Below are 20617 nucleotides of genomic sequence, written 5' to 3'. Positions count from 1 at the left end.
GCAGCTCAGCCGATCAGAAGCCAGGAGCCAGGAGCTTCTTCCAGGTCGCCCACATGGGTGCAGGGTCCCAAGGCTTTGGGTTATCCTTCCACTGCTTTCCCAGGCCACAAGCAGGGAGCTGGATGGGAAGTGGGGCAGCCGGGATATGAACTGGCGCCCATATGGGATCCTGGCAGTCTCAAGGTGAGGATTTAGCCACTAGGTTACCATGCTAGGCTACAATATATAAAATTATTAAGACACTACACCTAGGGCTGGCACTGTGGCATAATAGATTAAGTCACTGTCTGCAATACTGGCATCCCATGAGTGTTGTTTCAAGTTCAGGCCACTCCATTTCAATCTAGTTTCCTGCTAATGTGCCTGGGAAAGCAACGGAAGATGCCCTAAATTCTTGGCCCCTGCACACATGTGGAAGATCCAGAACAAACTTCTGACTCCTGGGTTTGTCCTAGCACAGCCCTAGCTGTTGCAACCATTTGTCTTTCTCTCTCACCCTCTGTAGCTTCCAAAACATTCAAATAAATCTTTAAAAAATAGGGCCTCATACACACACACACACACGGCACTACACAGTATTTCTGAATCTACAGTTAAAAATATCAGGACATGCTTGAAAGATCACCAATCATCTTCTGTTCCACTCACCTGTGTAATTTAGGTCTGTCAGTAAGTTCTCAAGCTCTGTTGTGCAGAACAACACCTAGGATCTACCACTGTGAAGTCTTCATTCACACTGCTACAACTTTGCTGTATCTGAGTTTCACCTACACTACTCTTCTTAACAATTCATTTAAACTGATAACATATAAAACTATGTGTGACCATCAAGAGATAGCCTAAGCCATATCCTAAATAAGGGGCTTAACGGCATACTCTTTTTAGAATATAGAGGAAATAAATGCATTACATGAAAAAGATCTGTCCATACATGTCAGTGGATGCAAACAGCTGGATATACGTTGTTCAGAGTTTATGCTCTGGAACCACTGCACCCTGCAAGAAGGCTAATGACATACATGAAAGCAAAAACATTTCAGGCAATGAAGCTCAGAATTTTGCTTCCTAAAAAGTCACACAGATTTCTTCTATCTTGTAGAGGCCATAAATTAATCCAAAAGTGTTTTGAAAATTAATGTTCTAATGATTACAAAATGATTCATAAAATATTTTTAACATAATGGCTTTTCATTTTTTAAAATGCTGCATATTTTATTCTGGTACTTGACTCAGAATATTTTTGAGCTGACACTTGAGCCAACCCCCAACAGTGCAAGCACCAAACTTAAAAGCAGCGGCGGTTAGAACGACGTGAAGAACGACTGGGCTCTTGACCCACAATAAAACACTCATCTATTTTATTTAGAATTGCATTTGATTAAGGCAGATAATAGAGTTCAAAGGTATAAATCTGATCGGGCTTTCTTTTCCTTCAATCTCAGAGCAATTTATAATAATAGGCAAAAATACCGGGCAAATAATTGTATCTCAGCAAGGTCTATTCCTGAAAGGCTTTGGAAAATGCATAACCACAAACAGAGAAGAGGGTTAAAATAGTTCACTAAATGAATGGTTGTGCCTTTAAGAACAATATTCTACTCTCAGTTATGATCTTACTCAAATAGCAAGAGCAAAAATTTTTCAAAATTTCCATTTAAATACTCTGAATGGATGTCAGTGTGTCCCAAACCAGCTCTACATAATCTGTAGTCACAATGAACAAAAACATGAATGAAGGACTTGTGGTCCTTGATCTCTCTACATCACTTAACTCCCCCTGGAAATTTACCTTTCTACTTCCCAATGTATAAAGCACTCCACTCTGTCTAGATGAAAGGACTGCTCCAGCAGCACCCTTAACTAGTCTCCCTGGCTCACCCGGGCTTCTCTACAGCTATCTCTACACAGCAGCCAGAGAAGCCCTGCTAAACATGTCAGATGAAGCACCCTTCACTCACAGCTGGCCAGTCCCTGTCTGTCAGACCAAAAGCCAAAACCTTTCAAGTGGCATACAAGATGCCTCCAAACACAATCAGCCCGGCCCTCAGCCCATCCATTCTACCCTTCCCGCTCTCGCTCTGTTCCTGTCACAACAGCTTCTTGGCTGCTGCCTAAACTGGGCTTCCTCCTGACTCCGGCCTTGGCACTGGTTGCTCTTCTGGCACAGCTCTTCCCACTCCTAGGCACGTGGCTCTACTTCACGACTTCCTAGAGGGGTTTTTTCCAACATCACCTTCCAGGTGAGCCTTCTCAAGATCACCTTAGAGCACAATCCTCGCCCTCAAGCTCCGGCTCCGCGTTTTTCCCTTCTGACATTCCACACCTTTTGTTTACCCCAGGGGTGTGAACTCCTTCCGGGCAGAGCCCTGTGTTCCCTGTGCTATCTCAGCACATAGTAGCTGTTCAATAAATATCTGCTCGATGCACACACTGCCCCACGTCCACTTGGGGACTACATCCTCCAATTTCCCAACGGCTTGCAAACTCAGTGTCTTTTGTCTGAACCATCATTCCCCCGCCCCCCCTTTTTTCCCCTTAGCTAGCAGGGAGGCAGTGAAATTCCCAACTAGTTTGCAAGGAAGAAGGAAATCACGCGGAAAACTGATTTCAGATGATTTCATTCCTACCCATAAACCCACCATGAAAAAGAACTGCTGGATGCTTCTTGAAGCTTTAGCTTTAGAAAAATCAACAGTATGGGTTGGGGGGGTGGGTGCGGAACGGGCTGAGAGGGGCGTGAGAGCCCCGCAGTCCGTCCCGAGCCTCAACTCCAATACAGTCCCAACTTACTTTGGGGGGAGCCGGGGGGTGGGGAGAAGAAACGGGAAGGCACGGTTCGAGGTCTCGGCCAGGGACGGGGTGTCTCCTCCTCACCCTATTGTGCTGCGTCTGGACGAGGACGTGCGGTGGGCGAGCAGCGGGTGTGAAGAGATGCTGAGTGCGGCACCGACCGCTTCCTCACACAAAGTCGGGAGGCGAGGGCTCCGCGCGGGGGGTCTAACGGGCGCCGGGGGCCGCGCGCCTCGCACCGCAGCCTCGGCCCGGGGCGCGGGCGGGACGTGCGGAGTTAGGCCCGGACGGAGCCCCGTGGCCTCCCGGCGGCCGGGCACGCGGAGCCCCGCGCCCCCCGCTCGCCCCGCTTTCCCCCCACTCCACCCCCTCCATCCCGAACCCTTCTCGGTTACCTCGAACTCTCTTCAGCGAAATGGGATCCTTCTCCTGTTCTGCTGACATTACAGACCGCAAAGCATGACTCCCCCCAGGCCGCGGGAATTCGGTGTCTTTGATGCTGCGGCGGCGGCTCCTCCTCCTCCTCCTCCTCGCGGGGCCGCTGCGGCTGCGAGGCGAGCCTTAGAGCCGAGCAAGCCGCCGAGGACGGCGGGGACGCGGGCCGACTTTGCAAAGTTTGGGAGGAGGACGAGGCCTCGGGGCGGCGAGGCAGCGTGCGGGGGGCTGGTCGGGTTCAGCGGCGGCGGCCGGGAGCGCGGCCTGGGGGCGGCCCCCCGCCCGGGGCCGGCATGTGCGGAGGACGAATGCGCCGCCGCCGCCTCCTCCTCCTCCTCCCGCTCCTTCTTCTTCTTCACCGCCGCCGCCTCAGGAGCCGCTGACAGGGGAGACAGGAGGCGGGCGACCCGGCCCTGGCGGCGCACTCACAGCGCCCTCTGAAGAGGAGGTCGGCTCTCTCCGCCACTCCCGAGTCGCAGACACAAAAGCCCCCAGCCTGGAGCCGCCTGCAAAACCCGCTCCGGGGCGGGCGAGGGACGTGGCGCGGCCCCGCGGCTTCCCCGCCCTGCGCTCCCCAGCCCCGCGCGGGGACGGGCTTCGGGGGGCGGGGGCCGCTGCCTGGTCCCGCGGCGCCTCCCGCCGCCTCCGCCGCCACCGCCTCGCGCTCCGCCTCGGCCCAGCCCCCCACGGCCCGCGCGCGCCTCACGCTTCGCGCCGGGGCTCGCGGGCCCGCGGCCCAGACAGCCGGGGCGGCCAGCGCGCGCCGAGGGGCCGCCCCGCCCCGCGCCCGGCGCTCCTCGCCTGCCCGCCAGGCCCGAGGGCGGCCAGCGCTGCGGCCGACTTGCCCCGGCTAGGGAAATGGCATCTCCGAACTTCGTCGGAAGCTCCGGCAGGCATCTTTGCCTCCCAGCCAAGAGATCTGAAAGAGGAACGTACGAAGCGAGAAAACTTTGTAAGCGGGAGCTGCAGAGTTCCCGGCGGGCATGTGGGAGACACCATTTCCCGCGGCTCGGCGTCCGTGGCCTGGGCACCTGTTTGTGGAACTCCCCAAGCTGGTGTGTTTTTTTTGTTTTTGTTTTTGTTTTTTTAACGACTTGTCGCTTCAACCAAGAGCGACCTGAGATGAAATCTAAGGAAGGGCGATGGCGTAGAAGGCTGGACCTCATTTAAACGTTACATTTAAGGAAAACCTCCTAATGTGATTGCAGAGTAGATTGGCTCACCGGTCTCTATTCATCCGTGGGGCTGTGTGATCTGAGTCAACTTGGGTAACCTCCTTGAGTCTTGGCTTTTTGATGGGCACAAGTCGATGGGGCTCCATCTCCGAGTCTCTTCTAGCTCTGACATCTTTTGTCCTTTAAAGAAAATTGTTTTCCTTGCATTTCGTTAGGTTTACTAATCATCCCACTAGAGAGAATCTGTAGGTGCAGACGCTATTCAGTCAGGTAAAATACTGGAGTTAGTTTTGATGTCAGAATCACCGAAAAACATTCACTATGCATGAGGACATGGAATTAACCGAAACAGGAGTCCCATCCTTCCAGAGACAAGACTCCTAAAATTCATTCACTTGCACAGTGTCAGAAACCGGAGATAAACAATCTCAACAGCTACAGGAGAAACAAGTACCACTGGAGTGCAATCGGCCTCAAACGACAACGTGGCATAACCAACGGCCAGAAGTCACTCTTTAAATCAATAAAGGGAAAGAAAGCCGGGATTCCTGAGTAAAAGATTCAGGACAGGTTAGGGAAATGCTGGCACAGGAGACTTGCCTGTGTGTAGAAGTTTCTCCCAAGTGGAATGTGAGCCCAGTGCAGGTGGGAATTTCTTCCAGATCACTACTATAGCCCCTGGCACTTAACTAGCATTTAATTTATTCCAAAATACTTCTCGAGTGGATGTATGAAAAAATAAGTCTGGCACTAAATTGGCTGGGCTACTGTCAAAAAGCAATGGGTAAGAACAATAAAGCAAATTGCAGTACTACTCTACTTCACAGGATTTTGGGGTGGAAGATGTGAAAACACTTTGAAAGTATCAGTCAATATGGCCACATAGCATTTTTATTATATAGCTGTTAATGAAAGGAGAGTGGCTGGGAAAAAAAATCACTTCTAAAAGATTCTGATTTCTTTATTGTAATTCCCTAAGGCTAGAGGCTCAGAAATAATGTGGGAATCAAAAGAAACGTCTTCTTTTTATTGATTCATCAAGAATAAAAAGACTTTCCTACAAGGACATGGTTTTTCAGGTCAATTTGGCTTCCAAATCCTGACTGACCAATTGCATGCCCATATCAGAATTACCTGGAGAGCATTTTAAAATTTCAGAATCCCAAGCTCCCTTCCCAGATGTACTGAAGCAGAATTTCTGAGAATGAGGTCTAAAAATCTGTCATCAAACGCTCTCTTGGTGATTCAAAGGCAAGGAGCCGCTTTGGCGACTTGCATTTACGAACCATATGGTACACTGCATTGTTAGTAAAAGATACATGGAGATTGATGAGACAATAGTACTTGTCCTTAAGGAGTTTGGTTTCAGACAGCAAGTTAATATTGTAAAGTCCCAAGCATCACAACAAACTAACATGTCGCACAGGGGAGAAACTTTGTACTCCCATTGGGAGGCAGGTGACACTTGAGGAGAGCCTTTGAAAAGAGAGATGGGGCAGATGTTCACCCTAGTGGATGAGCTATGACTTAAGATGCCTTGCACCCTGTGTTGGGAGTGTCTGGATTCAAGTCCTGCTTCTTGCTAATGCACACCCTGGGAGGCAGGAGGTGATGGTTCAGTAAGTGGGTCCCTTCTGCCGCGGTGGGAGACACAGAAGCAGCTCGGAACCCCTGACTTCAGACTGCTCCAGCCCTTCCCTGATTGTTGTGGCATCTGGAGAGTGAACTTGTAAATCAGTGCAGGATATTGTTCTCTCTGTGTGTGTATGTGTATATATATATAAAATTGAGCGGGGCTCAATTTTGGCCATCTTGCATGAGATGGGAGTTCCCAAAGACAGATATACTAATTATAACCCATAATTCCCCAAGCCATATGCAAAACAGCATGTGAAGTCAAATTAGCAATTATGAGTGAGTTTGTGTCACCATCACTTACATAAGTCATGACACACTTTTGCTATCTAACAACTCCAAAAGTAAATGGCTTGTAAAAATCTATGTATGAGGCTAGCAGCGTGGCATAGTGGATGAAGCCACCACTTGCCTGTGGTGCTAGCATCCCAAATGGACTCTGGTTTGAGTCCTGGCAGCTCCACTTCCAGTCCAGCTATCTGCTAACATCCCTGGGAAAGCAAAAAAGGATGGCTAAAGTGCTTGGGCCTGTGCAGCCTCATTTGCATCAGGCAAGCTCCAATCATTGTGAATATTTGGGGAGAGCAACAGCACATGGAAGATTTCTCTCTGTGTGTGTGTGTATGCGCATGTGCATGTATAAGTTTCTCTCCCTTTATAACTGCCTTTTGAAATAATTTTTAAAAACACATAATTTGTCCATGATTCCATGGAGAGGCAATTTGTGTAGGACCTAGCTAAAACAAGTTCTTTCAGTATCAGTGTTGACTGGAAAGCATTGCAGTCAGCTGGTAGCTAGTGACCTAACACACGCATAGTTGTTGGCTGGTTATAAAAAGGAGAAACGAGGGCCTGGTGCAGTGGCTCGATGGCTGGATCCTCACCTTCCAAGCGCTGGGATCCCATAAGCATGCCGGTTTGTGTCCTGGCTGCTCCACTTCCTATCTAGCTCCCTGCTTGTGGCATGGGAAAGCAGTGGAGGATGGTCCAGTGCCTTGGGAACTTATACCATGACAGGAGACCCGGAGGGAGCTATTGGCTGCAGACTTCAGATTCAGCTCAGCTCTGGTCATAGTGACCATTTGAGAAGTGAACCAGAGTGTAAATATGGTTTGCCTTTCCAATAAAAATAAAACAAATCTCTTTCAAGATTTTGCTTGTGTCTCATTGGCTAGAACAATTTATATGACCAAGCCTAGACTCATTGTGGGAGTCAGTTACCCAAGGATTTGGATACAAGAGGGCAGAACAAATTTGGGTCATTACTTCAACAATCATGACATGTATCCTTATTTGTGAGAGAGGAACACATTGTGTTCTCAAACAAATGCTGTTCACTCCTTCATAGCATCTGTCATGTTCTTCTACCCTTGCTTATCTTGGAAATGTCAGATTCCTATGAAGATCCATCAATATGTCTCACCATTGCTATTAATAGTCAACTCCATCAATACAATACAACATGCTCAACTAGAAACCTTTAAATGTCAGAGTGAAACTGTGAGGTCCTTATTGTGTTGAAGCCTGTGATAACTGATGCGTAAGTGGGGAAAATGTCCTCTGCTGCCCAAACCTATTGTACTTCCAATGTCCCCAGCATGACGGAATTCCTAAGAAAAAAATTATTTTTAAAAAATTTCTTTAAAAAATAAAATTAAAATATAAATAAAAATCCTTCTATCTTGCTGTAGTTTTATCCATGAGATCTGATAATGAGTTATCTTTACTTCTCTCAGGGAGCTGCGGGTCAGTATTCCTGCCACCACTATGCCAGTCATACCTGGAATTCAGCAGGCGGCACAGTGTAGGCTGAGATGAGGGTCAATGGACTATTTCCATGGAGGATTTTCAGGCCACACATTCTCTGTCCTAACTACTCATCTCTGCCACTTGAACATAAAAGCAGCAACAGGTAATATGCAAACAAATAGATATAATCAATTCTAATAAAATTTTGTCTATAAAAGCAGGCAGTGAATTGAATTTGGTTTACAGGTTTGTTGACCACTACCTAGAGCTTAGACCATATAAACTGCTGTGGAGCTCAAGGTTCAGATCTAGGCTGCAGATACTCATCACGTGAAGGTATTATCTAAGCATGGATAACCCACCTACAACCAGTAAGAAATGGGCAAGAGGAATGGTACACAGGAAAGGATGACATGATAAAGGGTAAAGGTAGACAAGACTAAATGGGCCAGCATCATGGCACAGAAGGTTAAACCATCACTTGCACACCAGTATCCCATATGGGTACCAGTTCATGTCCCAGCAGGTGCTCCAATATATGATGCATACATTCCAAGCTTAACATGCTATGCCCCTGCACCCATCCCTGACTAGGTAGTAACCACCAGTACAATCAAGATACTTACCTGTATCTAATGACAAGACCTGCTGCTGTTTTCCTAGTATAGCCATAATCACCCACTGCTTGAGAGCTGGTTTGGAGGTTCTAGCAGGGGAGCACAGCTACTTGTATACCCTTGACCGAAGACTGGTCCTCCTCTAGCGGGGATGGTCCTCCTCTTCGACTGAGCGCAAATGGAGCAGTGAGGGAGGCAGGCGACACCCGCCTAGCCAGCCAGATCAGCCAAATCAACCCTGGTGATCAATGGGGTGACAGATGTCGCAGCCAGATTGCCCTCACATCCCACAATCACCTACTCTTTACATACCTATCAAATGGCAATTAATCCATTCTGCAGTTTTATAGTATTTCATGAATGGTGCACAATGAAATGAGTACTATATAGGCTTTTGAGAGCAGCTTTTTTTTTTTTACACACAGTGAAATTTGGATTTTAAGTTGTGTATATATGTCAATGTTTTGCTCCGTTTTACTACTTAGTAGTATTACACATATGGATATATCACGATTTGTTAAACTGTTCAGTAAGATACACTTGTATAGTTACTACTTTTTAGTTATTACAAATAAAATTATTATGACCACATATAATTTCCTGTATGAAAATAAACATTCATTTTTCTGCAGTGGAAACCCAAGAATGCAATTATGAGTCATATGGTAAGTCTTTTCAGTTTTGAAAGGAACTACCAAGGTGTTTTCCAGAGTGAAGAGTGCTCTTTTAATAACAGCATACCATTTTAAATACAGTCTCACCGTGGCGTTATTTTAAATACAATTCTTCAGTGGGTTTCCTGAAACTGTTACAATTAAGCTGAGAGTTTTCTTAAAACATGAACTACAAGGCCTGTATAATTCCCACACATTTCTCCAATTTCAGTCAATACTACTCCTCTGCTTCCCTCTAATACACACTTGAGGACTTGGTGCAGTAGCCTAGTGGCTAAAGTCCTCGCCTTGCATGTGTCGGGATCCCAAATAGACACCAGTTCTAATCCCAGGGGTCCCACTTCCTATCTAGTTCCCTACTTGTGGTCTGGGAAAGCAGTTGAGGATGGCCCAAAGCCTTGTGATCCTGTACCCGCGTGGGAGACCTGGAAGAGGCTCTTGGCTTTGGATCTGCTCAGCTCCGGTCATTGTGGCAGCCTGGGGAGTGAATCATCAGATGGAAGATTTTTTTTGTTGAAGATTTACTTATTTTTATTCAAAAGGTGGATATACAGAGAAGAGGAGAGGCAGAGAGGAAGATCTTCTGTCAGATGGTTCACTCCCCAAGTGACCGCAATGGCTGGAGCTGCACCTATCCGAAGCCAGGAGCATGGAGCTTCTTCCAGGTCTCCCACATGGGTACAGGGTCCTGGAGCTTTGGGTCATCCTCTACTGCTTTCCCAGGCCACAAGTAAGGAGCTGGATGGGAAGTGGAGCTGCTGGGATTTGAAACTGCACCCATATGGGATCCCTGAGTGTTCAAGGCAAGGACTTTAGCTACTATGCTATTGCGCTGGGCCCAGATGAAAGATCTTACTGGTTTTCTCTCCTCCTCTCTGTATATCTAACTTTCCAATAAAAACAGAGTAAATCTTAAAAAAAAAAAAAAAAAAAAAAAAAAAGACGCACTTCAACCAGTGCTCATTTGGGATCTCATATTGCAGTTGATGGTTTAACTTGTTGTGCCACAACAAATTAACAACCGATCCTCTGGCTCTCTATGCTGAATGGCTTTGAAAAAAAAAAAAGGTATTCTTAATTCTTCATTATTATTCTGCCACAGGGACAAAAGGACTTTGAAAATGCTGTTTCCTCTTCCTAAGACACTTCTCTCCATTTCTAGTCTCATTAATTCAAGCACTATTTTTCATTCTTAACCGCAGTGTCTGTTTTGTGGGTTTTTTTTTTTTGAAGATTTATTTATTTTTATTGGAAAGGCAGATTATACAGAGAGAATAACAAAGTTAGAGACAGAGATGTTTTTCCATCCACTGGTTCACTCCACAAAAGGCCTCAATGGCCAGTACTGAGCTGATACAAAGCCAGGAATCAGAAGCTTCTTTTGAGTCTTCTACATGGGTGCAGGTGTCCAAGGATTTGAGACATCCTCTACTGCTTTTCCCGGCCACAAGCAGGAAGTAGGATTAGAAGTGGAGCAGCCAGAACATGAGCCAACACTCACATGGAATGTGACTGCCACAGGAGGAAGCTTTCTACACCACGACTCCCACCCCAAGTTAACATTTTTAAAAATCTGATATTCACCTGTATCTTGAATAAATGCTCTTTATAATGTCACAGGAACTTCATTTGTGTTTCTTACATGGGTGTAGATACCTAGGCACTTGGGCCATCTTCCACTGCTTTCCCAGATGCAAATCTAGGAGATGGATTGGACATGGAGCAGAAATGACTCCAAGTAACGCCTATATGGGATGCTGATGTTGTATGTTGTATGTTGTGGCTTAACTCATTGCTCCGAAGTGCAGGCTTCTCCATTCTTCTTTTAATGTATATTAACTATTAATCATGTTCAAGATATCTGATAAGAGATAAATTCCTATGTCCCCAATTTGGATTCACTCAAAGTTTACATTAATACACTGTGAAGCATGTTATCTCAAAGACTCTCTAAATATTTCTAGTGGATAAATATTTCTAAATAAATTAAATTACTAGTAGGACATTATTTTTTAAAAAATATTAAAGGTTATAAGAGAGAGACAACTGCGTAAGTTACTGCCCGTTTTTATCACTACTTGTCATATGCACTGGACATAACCTCATCAATGAGTAACTAAAGATTGAGTTTACCACTACTATCTAAAGAAGACTCCTGGTATTTTTCATAAGCAGCAGTTTAAGACATTCATGGTCACATCATCATATTTTCAGTGACACATCTGCAGGCATCTGGCTTTGATCTTTGATGTTAAGGATAGAGTGAGTCACATACTTCTTAGGTGACAGCTAGCGAAACCAATACAGCAATGTAGGATTTTTTTTTTTGTCTTGTTTTGCTGCATTTTTAACAGATTTCTTTTTTTTCAGGAAATAAACCCTGCCAAACAGGCAGACTGTCTCACTGTGGGTGCCTGCGAAAATTTTTGAGAACATGTGGCAACAAGCAAGATGCGTGCATATTTGTGAATGAAACACAGCAAGGCAAGGCTACCTAAGAAACATGACAAATCTTGGTGTTAAAACAACAAAGTACAAATATGGGACAACTAGCATTTTATGAACGCTCTTTCAAGAGACAGAAAATGTGCCAGTTTTAAGCCCTTTTGCTGTCTATGTGTGTTTGAAGAGAGAGTAGGAATAGGGAGACAAGATGATGCCAACTTTGTACAAGAATGTTCCTTTGAGTTCCCAGTCTTTTGCACATTTGCCTTTTAGGAAGATACAATTTATATACAAGTCACCTTGATTGCTTTTTTAGAATTCACTCAAATTTACTGTATAGCACACTTACTTTTTAGTTTATATGTTGTATATACAGAATTGTATAAGTATTAGCATTAATTCTAGAATATCTTCATCACACCAAACAAAATGGTCCTGGCTGCTTATAGTAGCTCCCTACATTTTCATATCACTATCCCATGGCAACAAATAATCTACTTTCTGTGGCCATGGACTTGCTTACACTGGTCATTTCATTTGGTATCAATGAAATCCTGTCGGATAATAGGGTCTTTTGTGACTGGCACCTTTCACTTATCATGTTTCTAGTTCTCCATCTTGTAGATATATTACTTAATGCTTTTTATGACTGAATAATTTGAGGAATCTTCAAAAAGTTCATGGAAAACGTGAATTATGAAGAAAGTATGGATTTCAAAAACTTTTTACTTCAAAGTAAATTTCTGTTTTAATTTCATTGTTGCAGGAACTTTTTGAAGAATGTCTTACATTTTATTATATAGATATACCTATGGGTAAACTTACTTTTTCAAATTTTTGAAAAATCTATATTATTCTCATGCACATAAAAGAGAAGGTTTTCCACTTTTGATTCACCTTTTTAAAAAAATATATCTATTTTCATTGGAAAGACAGATATACAGAGAGGAGGAGAGACAGTGAGAAAGATCTTCCATCCGAAGATTCACTCCCCAAGTGGCTGCAACGGCCAGAGCTGTGCCAATCCAAAGCCAGGAGCCAGGAGCTTCTTCCAGGTCTCCCACATGGGTACAGGGTCCTATGGCCTTGGGCTGTCCTCTCCTGCTTTCCCAGGTCACAAGCAGGGAGCTGGATGAAAGTGGGGCTGCTGATGAAAAAAAGGAAAAGGACACAAAGACAGTCCATGTATATGAATTGGAAAAATCAGTATTATTAAAATGTGCACGCTTGGGCCTGGCGCCGTGGCCTAGCAGCTAAAGTCTTCACCTTAAGCGCGCCGGGATCCCATATGTTCGCTGGTTCCAATCCCGGTGGCCCCGCTTCCAATCTACCTCCCTGCTTGTGACCTGGGAAAGCAGTGGAGGACAGCCCAAAGCTTTGGTACCCTGCACCCGTGTGGGAGACCTGGAAGAGCTCCTGGCTCCCAGCTTTGGATCTTTGGATCGGCATAGCACCAGCTGTTGCGGTCACTTGGGGAGTGAATCATTGGACAGAAGATCTTCCTCTCTGCCTCTCCTCCTCTCTATATATCTGACTTTGCAACAATAAATAAATAAATAAATCGGGCCCGGCGGCGTGGCCTAGTGGCTAAAGTCCTCTTCTTGAACGCCCCGGGATCCCATATGGGCGCCGGTTCTAATTCCGGCAGCTCCACTTCCCATCCAGCTCCCTGCTTGTGGCCTGGGAAAGCAATCAAGGACGGCCCAGTGCTTTGGGATCCCATATGGGCGCCAGTTCTAATCCCAGCAGCTCCACTTCCCATCCAGGTCCCTGCTTGTGGCCTGGGAAAGCAGTGGAAGACGGCCCAGTGCTTTGGGACCCTGCACCCGTGTGGGAGGACCCGGAACAGGTTCCTGGTTCCCGGCTTCGGATTGGCACAGCACCGGCCGTTGCGGCTCACTTGGGGAGTGAATCATCGGACGGAGGATCTTCCTCTCTGTCTCTTCTCCTCTCTGTATATCTGACTTTGTAATAAAAATAAAGAAATCTTTTTTAAAAATGTGCATGCTACTTGGCGCCAGTGTTGTGCAGTAGTGGGTAAAGTTGTATGCCTACAATGCCAAGATTTTCTGACTGCCAGCTTATGTCTGACTGCTCTACTTCTGACCCACCTCCCTGCTGATGAGCTAGAAAAGCAGCAAAGGATGACCCAAGGGATTAGACCCTCTCACACCTATTTGGCAGACCTAGATAAAACTCCTGGATCCTGGCTCCTTGCTGTCTTGGCCTGTTCCTGCTCTAGCAGTTGTGGCTACTTAGGAAATGAACAAGTGAATGCAAGATCTTTCTTTGTCTCTCCCTAATTCTGACTTGCAAATAAATAAATAAATTTTAAGTGCTTTTTTGGGCCCACCACAATGGTTCAAAGACTAAATCCTCATCTTGCATGTACCAGGATTCCATGAGTGTCAGTTCCTGTCCCAGTTGCTCCACTTTCTGTCCACTTCCCTACTTGTGGCCTGGAAAAGCAGTAGAGGATGGCCCAAAGCCTTGGGAACCTCTATCCATGTGGGAGACCTAGAAGCTCCAAGACCCTGGATACAGACTGGCTCAGTTCTGGCCATTGTGGCCACTTGGGGAGTGAACCAATGGACAGAAGATCTTTCTTTCTGTCTCTCCTTTTCTCTATAAATCTCTTTCCAATAAAAATATCTTTTTTAAGTGCCTTTTAAATAAAAAGTGTGCACATACTACACAAAGTAATTTATAGATTCAATGCCATCCATACCAAAACAGCAAGGATTCTTTTTTTTTTTTTTCGCACAGAACCAGAAAAAACACTACTAAAATTGTTTGGAATCACAAAAAACCCCAAACAGTCAAAGAAATCTTGAGGAAAAGAGCAAAGTAGAAGGTATTACATACCCTGACTTTAAAAGTTACTACAAAGCTACTTTAATTAAAACAACATGGTACTGCTATAAAAGCAGATCCATAATCCTAGAGGTAAATTCACATGTTCTGGAAAAATTTGTTATTTTCAAAAATGATACTGGGAAAAACTAGATATTCACATGCAGAAGAATAAAACTGGATTTCTCTCAATATGTAATAAACAAACCAAAATATATTAAAGACATAAATAAAAGATTTGAGACTCTGAAATTACAGAAGAAAGATTATCAGAAATAAATACTTCAGAATATTGGTATGGGCAAAGATTTTTTTGGATCAAACTCTAAAAGCACAAGAAGCAAAAACAAAACTATACAAAAAGGATTTCCTCAAACCAAAGGGCTTCTGCATACCAAAGAAAATAATCAATAGAGTAAAAAAATCCTACAGGATCAGGAAAAATCTCTTTAAGCCCTATGTCTGAAAAGGGGTTAGTTCCTAGACCATGTAAGACACTCAACAACAAACAAAAAAACAACACACACACACACATCCAATTTTAAAAGCAGGCAGGAAATGCAAAGCAACACTTCTCATTGGGACATACAAATGGCCAATAGGCACAGGAACCACTGCTCAACATCACCATATATCAAATCCACAATGAACCATCAGCTCACTCCAGTAACACAAGTTATTATCAAAAAAGAGACCCAAGTTTTGGCAAAGATGTGAAGAAAAAGGAATTCTCGCATACCGGAAGTAGATGTGTAAACTAGAGCATTTTGTAAAAACAGCACAGAATATGCCTCAAAAAAGTAAAAATAAAATCATCATTTGATATAGCAACCCCATTACTGGGTACACATCAATACCGACCCCTCTAACAGTTTATTGCAGAATTAGTAACAGTAACCCCAAAATGGAAAAAACTTACCCCACTGGTGAATAAAGATGACATGGTTCATACACACAATGAGAATATACTCAGCCATAAAAACAGAACTGCATTATGTGTAGATCAAATAAACCAAGCACAGAAAAACAAGTATCACCACAAACACAGTCTATGAGAAGCTCTCAGAGAAGTAAAAAGTACAACGATGGAACGATGGTTCCCAGAGTCTGGGGAGAGGAGAGAGAAGAGCATTACAGAGAAACACCGATTGATGGGTCCGAGCTCACAGCAACAACACGTTTTGAAATTCGGGGGCTCACACAGTGACTTATCAGGCCAATCATTAGCCTGTAGTGATGGCATACTATATGGGAGCCCGTTAAAGTCCTTGCTAATCCACTTCCAATCCAGCTCCCAACCTACAGCCTGAGAAAGCAGTGGAGGATGGCACAAGGTCTTAGGCCCATGAATCCAAGTGGAAGAGCCAAGAAGCAATCGCTTCTCAGCCTTTTGGCTAAGATCAAGTGAAGAGCCAAGAAGCAGCTCCTGGCTTCTAATTTGGATCAGCTCAGTTCTGAACCAGGGGATGTGTTGCAGATGGCCCATCACAGTAGCCTAGAGGCAAAAGTCCTTGCCTTGCACGCGCCAGGATCCCATATGGGCTCTGCTTCCAATCCAGTTTACTGCTTGTGGTCTGGAAAGCAGTTGAGGATGGTCCAAAGCATTAGGACCCTGCACCCGTAAGGGAGACCTGAAAGAGGCTCCTGGCTCCTATAGACACAGCTTCAAATAGACACAGCTCCAACCACTGCGACACTTGGCGAGTGAATCATCGGATGAAAGATCTTCCTCTCTATCTCTCCTCCTCTATGTGTATCTGACATTCCAATAAAAATAAATACATCTTTAAAAAAATGTTGCAGAAAGTGATAAAAAGCTAAAAATACATTTAAAAATTTAAAAAGTATAAAATTTCTGGGATTACATTGAATAACAGAGTAATTAAAGATGTTAATGCACTGTATATTCCTATTTTTAAAAAATCCAAAAAATAAACGTAGTTTATGATTAATCTCATCTTAAAAATGTTAACTGTTTGAAGAGAGAGACATATTTATCCTGACTGAACATTACACAAGCATGAAATGAAACATCACATAGTACCTCATATATATGTATGTACATTTATATATATACATACATTTATAGTACCCCATAAATATGTATTTGTATGTCTGTTAAAGAGCAACAAAATGAACACAAATGTAAAATATGGGCTTTTGTTGCTAGGAACTTAGCATTATAAATTCATTGATTATAACAGATGTACCACTGTGGTATGAGATGTTGCTACTGGGGGCATGCGGACGGGGTAGTGAATGAATATATGAAACTCTGTTCTTCATACTCAGTTGTTCTGTGAACACAAAGATGCATTTGAAAAATGAACTACTTGGACTCTTGGTTAAAGACCTCAGTTATAAAAGGAGGTATATTTAAACTTAACGGATAGAGAAGACTTACTTGTTTTATTTTTATGATTAAATCAGGTATCGTTACTTTTATGACAAACATTTCATAAGCTTATATTTTAACTAACTTTTACAGCATGTTGCAAAATTTTTATACTTGAAGTACGTTATTTTACTTTTTAAGCTTCTGTACATACTTGGCACTCTCAAAAATACCAGTTTGTATATTCTGTAAAAAACAATAAACTTTTAAATGCACTAAAATGAAGGGCACAATTCAATGGTTTTGAGTTATTCACAGAACTGTGTAACCATCACTACATCTAATTTTAGGACATTATCATTATGCCCCAAAATATTATCACACACAAGCAGCAATCACTTCCCAATCCTTGAAAACTCTTGGCCTGTGCAACCACAATTTCCACAGACTTCCCTGTTCTGGGTTTTCTTTTTCTTTTTAATCAATGTACTCTCCTTTTTTTTTTTTTTTGAAGATTTGTTTGAAAGGCAGTTACAGAGAACAGAAGATACGGAGAGAAATGTCTCTTTTATCCCTGATGATTCACTCCGTAATTGGCTGCAATGGCCAGAGTTGGTCCAGACGGAAGCCAGGAGCTCATCTATTCTCCCACATGGCTGGCAAGGGACCAAACATTTAAATCATTTTCTGCTGCTTTCCCAGGCCAATGGCAGCAGCTGGATTGGAAATGGAGCAGCCAGGACATAAACTGGTACCCATAGGAGATGCTGGTGTCTCAGGCGGTAGCTTCACTAGTTACAGCACAGCACTAGCCCCAAGGACTTCTGTGTTTTACTATTTCTTTAACTTAAATTTTCAAGATTTTTCCACATTGTAACAATGTACAATGTAACATCTATCAATAAGTCATCTCCTTTTGGCTTAATGTTCCACTAAATGGATAAACTGTGTATATTTACCCATTATACTTTTTTTTTGGCTTTTCCCTTCATTCTATTTAGTCATTCATTTTGCAAAGTTGTCAGATGCGTATTAAATTTTCACTTACCTGTTTTATTTCTACTTACCTCTGTTTCATATTCACTGTGTGTGGTGTGCCCATTGCACTCTAGCTGCTTTCCTCCTAACTATCCCCTAGTTTTAGGACTCTGTCACTCTATATGACATATTGAAGAGATTTTTCAAACACTGAAGGACTGCATTGTTTATTTCAGGAAATGCTATCCATTTATCTTATTTCCTTATTCCTTTTACCATACTGCACATTTATGCTTTTATTCGTTCTTACTATTTTTCAGTCAGTGCAATGTCAAAATTACTGCTCTATTTTTCAGTTCTCTTTTTTCATTTCCAAATCTAATTTTAAAAAAATTAAAATTCAAAACTGTGTTTACAAATTTGCTTGGGTCATATTTTATTCTAGATGTTTCTAGAGGGAAAGTTTTTGGAATTCTCTAATTCTTTTATTTTGCAACTTAAAAAAAAAATCTTTATCTTGAATTAGTAAAAGCTTTTACACTAACTACCATTAGGCCCTCAGATAAGCAATCATTTACTGCAATGGGATAACTATCATTTTCTTGCTGCTACTCAAGATACGGCAGAGGACAAATCATTCTCACCTTAAATGGATTCTATTTCTGCTGCTTGGTGTAAGACTTGATCATCATATTCCAGAATACAAAAGCCACAACTCTATTCATCCAAAGCTTTTCTTCTCCATTCCCCAAAAGAAACTGAAGGATAAAAGGAAACACAGGTTCTTCTTTTTTTTTTTTTTTTTAACCAAGGAAAACTTTTATTTAAACTGTGCAATCAATCCGTATTTAGACAGCAGTTTCATAAACATTTTGGCATTTAAACTTTATTCATTTTTGGCATGACCTGTAGGGTAGTATGTAAACTAACCCCAGGGACAGGAAAAAATACTAAGCAATGTTTACCACGATACTAGAAAAAGAAAATAAACCCACATTATTGAGCAAAATATGTTTTCAGAAGACATTAAAAGGTACATTCAAAATCAAGGCAAGCATTTGCTTTCCTCATGCAATGGAGTTCACAGAACTGATCCCCTGAGTCAAGTATAAAATTAATACAGCTCAGTTCTGTGGTCCATTAGCAAGCCTGCAAATGTTACCCTTACAAGAAAATGATACATCAAGTGAAAGGATCCAGAACACCCATTACATAAAATAACTTAACTGGCTCCCACACTTTCATTAAATTCACATCTTTGAAAAAAAAAAACAAAAATCAGACACACAAACATCAAATTTTGTCCAACAACAGCACAGACAAACAAATTCTCTTCATACATGTCCTCTATTGATAGGCTAAGGCAATATGTGTGTATTCAGGCTTTGAAACTTCCTAGGACAGGCTCAATGAGCTAATTACCACAAATAATTTGCATCTGCAAAACAGCAGCTATATCCAGAATTTGGCAACAGGAGGAAGAATATATTTTAAGGCAAATATTCTGATTATTTTGTCTTAAAAGATCTGTACCAAAATAAATTTCTGTAATATAAATTTTTAAAACATGAAATTTAGAAGTAAAGGCTGGATCTAAATACCATGAGCTACTTACAGACATAAACTTAAATAAATCTGCAAAGCTTCTCAGAAGTTTCTTATACCAAGCGAGATGCTGGATGGTGCAAAAGAGTCGGAGGAAATACTTCCTTTCTCTAAGGAAAGACAGCGATCGCATAATTCTTCCCAGTAAGTTTTAAACGTAAACTTGGATCAAGCAGAATTAGGAGTCGGGATGTGTTGCTCTATATAACCTGGGTCATTCTGAACAGTTTGCAAAGACATTAAAATGCTCTGCGACCTTGAAACAGCAGAGTTGTTGAAGAATCCTAAGTGCATACTTTCCTTTCTGAAATGTAAGGTAACAAAGTGTGAGTCCTCACGAGCAGAAAGGGCAATTCAGTTTACTACTCTCAGTGCAGCAGTCAATTCCTGTTTCCTTTTTCCTGACCAGTATTTAAATCCCAAGCTTTGTCTGTCTTTTTTTTACCAACCACTTTCTTCTAGTTTTTTTTTTTCGTGTGTGTGTGCATTAATGAGAGAAGCAAGCATTTTTATTTTAGCTCAGGCAAAATATAAGTGCAAAGGTTGACCCATAAGGTAAAAATTCTAAGATGTTTTCACAGTCTCAGAAAATCACTTTTGGATTATAATTATTTACACTTGAATTTCTTTTTAAGTTTTCAAAGTACTACTGCTTCAGTCTGTACAACAAATTATCCTCACTTCAGGGATAAAGAACAAAAATGGGTTAGGAACTTTGCTGCTAAACAATCTGCAGAAAGGTCAAGAGTATAACGTAAGTATTCCAAGTCCTAACCTTCTTCATATTCTATTAATGTGACTGTCAACTTTGCTCCCTTCTTCCCTAGTGTGAAAAACTTCTTATTCATGATTGACTCTTTAGATCTAGCAAGAGAGTAGTACTAGCTACGTACCTGCAATTTTCACTTAATAAATTCCCATGTGGATATGGGGACTACAGAAAGCTACAAAAGATTAAAGTACCACTTGAAGATCTAGCCCAGTAATAAAATGTCTAGATAAGGAACCCAGAAACTGTGCCTACCTTATTCCTAATGCAACTCGAGGCACAGCCAACCGTCCGACACAATTTAGCTGAGAGAAATGGAAGGTTGTGAAGGAGAGCGGCTGGGAGATGACAGGGATGAGTTACAGCTCAGTGCTTCCTAAATTCCTACTGTGAAGAAATGGATACACCAAAACCGACTTCTCCCTGATGGCTGCTTATTATTCTGCAGACAGATCATGTTGACACAATCTAGTCTTCATAGATACCAAAAAATAGAAGGCTATATTTGAGTCCTCTATGGAAAGCACTATGAACCTGGGTAACTTTCAGCTTAGACT

General features: G+C 42.7%; 2 protein-coding genes across 2 annotated transcripts in view; both read right to left on the bottom strand.

Moving 5' to 3' along the window:
• PYGO1 (pygopus family PHD finger 1) overlaps window positions 1-3816 on the bottom strand; it is a 32700-nt gene extending 28884 nt beyond the window's left edge. The window contains exon 1 of the mRNA XM_036495642.2: window positions 3186-3816. Within this exon, the coding sequence (XP_036351535.2) occupies window positions 3186-3234 (49 nt within the window). The 5' untranslated portion in view covers window positions 3235-3816. The remainder of the gene's footprint in view (window positions 1-3185) is intronic.
• PRTG (protogenin) overlaps window positions 1-20617 on the bottom strand; it is a 165567-nt gene that overhangs the window by 26145 nt on the left and 118805 nt on the right. The window contains exon 19 of the mRNA XM_058665820.1: window positions 18331-18444. Coding sequence (XP_058521803.1) covers window positions 18343-18444 — 102 coding nt within the window. The 3' untranslated portion in view covers window positions 18331-18342. The remainder of the gene's footprint in view (window positions 1-18330; window positions 18445-20617) is intronic.

Source organism: Ochotona princeps, chromosome 6 (genome assembly GCF_030435755.1).
Source record: "Ochotona princeps isolate mOchPri1 chromosome 6, mOchPri1.hap1, whole genome shotgun sequence".
In the NCBI taxonomy this organism is placed as follows: domain Eukaryota; kingdom Metazoa; phylum Chordata; class Mammalia; order Lagomorpha; family Ochotonidae; genus Ochotona; species Ochotona princeps.
This window is presented reverse-complemented; position numbering and strand designations above follow the sequence as displayed.